Source organism: Phaethon lepturus, unplaced genomic scaffold (assembly GCF_000687285.1).
Source record: "Phaethon lepturus isolate BGI_N335 unplaced genomic scaffold, ASM68728v1 scaffold55183, whole genome shotgun sequence".
NCBI classification, from domain to species: Eukaryota; Metazoa; Chordata; class Aves; order Phaethontiformes; family Phaethontidae; genus Phaethon; species Phaethon lepturus.
In genome coordinates this window covers 159-3821 of record NW_010530896.1, presented here as the reverse complement: position 1 = coordinate 3821, position 3663 = coordinate 159, and the positions used below count along the sequence as shown (strand labels likewise).

At 43.7% G+C, this 3663-nt stretch overlaps 1 protein-coding gene across 1 annotated transcript; it reads right to left on the bottom strand.

Annotated features, from left to right (window-relative positions):
• Positions 1-479: 479 nt before the first annotated feature.
• GPR171 (G protein-coupled receptor 171) lies at positions 480-1457 on the bottom strand. The gene has a single exon (XM_010284380.1). It carries the CDS (start codon positions 1455-1457, stop codon positions 480-482), a length of 978 nt encoding a protein of 325 aa, XP_010282682.1.
• Between the last annotated feature and the right edge of the window lie 2206 nt (positions 1458-3663).

Sequence of the window (3663 nt, the reverse complement as noted above, 5' to 3'; positions counted from 1 at the left end):
AGCTTAAAATCACTTTCTGGAGTAAATAATGCACTCTAAAATTGCTTTTGGGTTAACTGTATACGTGAAAACTTTGCAGTTGAAGAACTGCTGTTAAATAATCTCTTCACTTGATTGCACTAAGTCATTTAATATAGTGAGTATACAATATTTAACTTAGAAAAGGTGAGTTCAGGTGTTTACCATAAATAATTATAAGATGTGTTTGAGTCTGAACGTGTGGTATACTTAAGTGATGCTGCTCCCTGGTAGGTCATCGCCGGTACATTGCACTGTTTCTGAAAGGCGTTACCAAACACGCTGCTAGTTCAGACCTACTGTGTGAATGTGTAACAAAGCGGGTGGTGGTGGTCAAGTTTTTTCCGTCTGCTTGGGCTTACGATTCAGCAGGAGCGTTGTTGACCGTGGTAGCCATGCTCGCAATTGCACAGCGGCTCTTTATAGTGCGGATTTGCACACTCTTCTTACGTATTTTAGAATCAGTACTTTTGCATCTGCTGTTCGCTTCTGTGTTGTTCCTCTTTGTCTGTGACGTCCTTTGCCTCTTGGGGTGCTGCAAAAGTCTCAGTAAATTTCAATCTGAATGATTTGGAAAGGTGGTAATACAGAATTGGGTCAAAGCAGAGGTTTGATACTGCAAACAGCAAGGTGGATTCTTTAGCTTTAAAGAGAGCTTGTTTCAGAGAGCAGCTGGTGATGGTATCGCTTTGACTCAGAGTGTAGGGGATACGAACGATGTGGTATGGAACAAAACACAGCAGGTAGCCTGCAGTTACAAGCAGTATGTTGATGAGGGCTTTCTTCACATTTGCGTAACTCTTGCTGTATTTGTTTCGGTAGAGTTGTCTAACAACAAGGAAATTGGAAATCAGTATCACAGCTGAAAAATTCAGGAATATTGCAGTGCATATGAAATTAGTAAACACGTGCCAGTCTCTTCCAAATTTTGTTTTGAAATCGATGCATCCTGCACCAGGTCTTTCCTCAATGGTTTTTATTGGAATAGCCATGTTAGGCACTGTTAGAAGGAGAACCATTGCCCATACAACTGCAGACAACATCTTGGCAAATCCAGGCTCTTGAATGCGGTAGATCTTACAACTGTGCATTAGCTGAAGGCAACGATCCATGCTTACAAATCCCAAAAATATAATTGATAAATACATGTTCAGGTAGATGAAACAGGCTGTAACTTGACAGTGGAATATTCTCAGTTTCCAGGACGCAACTCCTAGGTCAACAGTGATCTTTACTGGCAATGCCAAAGTCAACAAAAAATCCGCTGTTAAGAGGTTAATTAAGTAGATGCTCATACACTTCTGCTTCTGATCTTTTTGTGTGAATGCCCATAGTGCAAAACAACTTCCAATAAATCCCATAAGAAAAATCAAGTAGTAAAAATAGGTAAAAGGTTCCATTTCTTTACTGACATGGCATTGTGAAACATTGCTTAACATTGTAAACTTCTTGTGCAAGCTGGTTTTGCTGCTGGGAGATATCAAGAACCTGCAAAAAGAACCAAGAAGACGTCAATGACATCAACTTTTCCTGAGCAACAATAGTTATTCTCTGAGAATTGTGTTTGATTAATTTCATGGAAAAAATGCAATTGGGAAGAAATATTTTTCGCTCTATTCATGCTGCTTCACAGATATTCAAGAGGGCTTTGTTCTCATGTTTGAAGAGTTTGGAAATGTATTAGTATTTGTTCTTGAAAGCATATAGACTTCCAAGAAACTTTTCCACTAGAGCAGTCTTTCTGAGTGTTTGGTTCCAACACCCCCTGCGCTCCCCCACCCAAAACACCAAATGAAAAAGGTTTGAATCTGTTTAAGATTAAGCACTTGGTTAATAGTGGTCATACTAAACTTTGCACCTTTTGAACAACTGAGACTATGCCTAAAAAAAGGGTAATATTTGTAGCAGTCTTATTCTTTAAAAATGTATTAGGAGTTTTGAGGTTAATGCACTCTCAGACAAATGCGCAGATATCTCAGATGAGCAAACAGTTCTAATCAGTCCTAAGTTTTTGTGAACTGCTCCCTCTTCCTACTTGAACAGAGGATAAATTAGTTGCGTGTTGATATGAAATCTTTAGAAAAAGCACATTTTGAAAACAGCAGCTGTTAAATAATTTTGCTCACTTTCTTTTTAGGCCTCACTAGAAATTATAGGTAAGAAAAGTAGTAAATTTTGGTCTTATTCTAACTAAATATACTACTCCATGCTCGAGGGTTGTTTTTTTTTTTTTTCCATTTTTGTTTGCTACACGGTCAGACTGCTGCATAGAATGCCTGTGGGAAAGGAGGCACATTCATTAGAATTTCTTGGAATGAAAAACAATACATTTATGTCTTGAATAGCATCAGGCTGCAACAGTTTCAATTAATATTTCATTGCATTGTTCCTAATTTTAATACACAATATGAGAGAACTAGTGCGTTCGCACATTTATTTCCTACTGTCAAATATGTATCCAGATGTGTATAATTGGCAAACAAAAACGACTGCAGATACTCCAAGGATTCAAAGTGGGGGAAGATGCAGCTTGTTTCTCGCAGTTGGCTTTCTGCAGGTGGTCTCTATTGTCCCGAAAACACCGAAGTGAGTTGAATGAAGTTTGGGTGGGTGCAGCGTGGGTGAGTGTCGTGGTTTAGCCCCAGCCAGCAACGAAGCACCACGCAGCCGCTCGCTCACTCCCCCCCCCGCAGTGGGACGGGGAAGAGAATTGGGAAAACCCTCGTGGGTTGAGATAAACACGGTTTAATAGGACAGAAAGAGAGAAGGGAACAACAATGATAATACCAACAAAGGAATGTACAAGAACAAGTGATGCCCAATACAGCAATTGCTCACCACCCCGTGATCGACAGCCCGTCCCCGAGCAGCGATTTCTGCCCCCGGCCAACTCCAGTTTATGTACTGGGCATGACGTCGGACGGGAGGGAATATCTCTTTGGCCAGCCTGGGTCAGCTGTCCCGGCTGTGTCCCCTCCCGGCTCCCCGTGCACCCCCAGCCTGCTCGCTGGCAGCCCAGCACAAGAAGCTGGACTGTCCTTGTGTGCTCAGCAGCAACCCAAAACATCAGCAGATTATCAACAGCTTCTCATCCCAAATCCAAAACACAGTCCCGCACCAGCCTCTGCGAAGAAACCCAGCTCCATCCTGGCTGAAACCAGGACAGTGAGGAGCAGGCAGCGCTGTCGGAGCTTGCTGCCGCGGTCCTGAGGGGTGGGAGTTTCCCACGCTGGAGCATGGTGCAGCCCCGCTCGTCCTCCACGGGGCGATGAGGCGGCCTGGGAGACTGAGCCCTGAAATGCTGCTGAGCGGGAGCCCCCGAGGACGCAGCGTGACCGCAGCCACGGACCGCTGACTACGGGCAAAGCAAAGGCTGTTTTGCCACATGCTTGAGCCTGACTTTGTACGCGTTTGGCACAGTTAATATTTCAGGCTGTATATTGGTGTAGATCTGGATAGGCTGGAGCAGACAAAGACTAGAAGCTCGTACCTGTCTCAGTGGTCCCTGGGGTCTTCTGAGCATTAGTGTGCAGAGGTCTGATGTCTCTCGGCGACCGCTCTCGCAGTCCAGTAGCGCGTTAATCTTTTCCTCTGGCTGCGTCTGCTGGTTTTTTAAAACGTGTCTGTGGTTTTTAAATGTGCTGA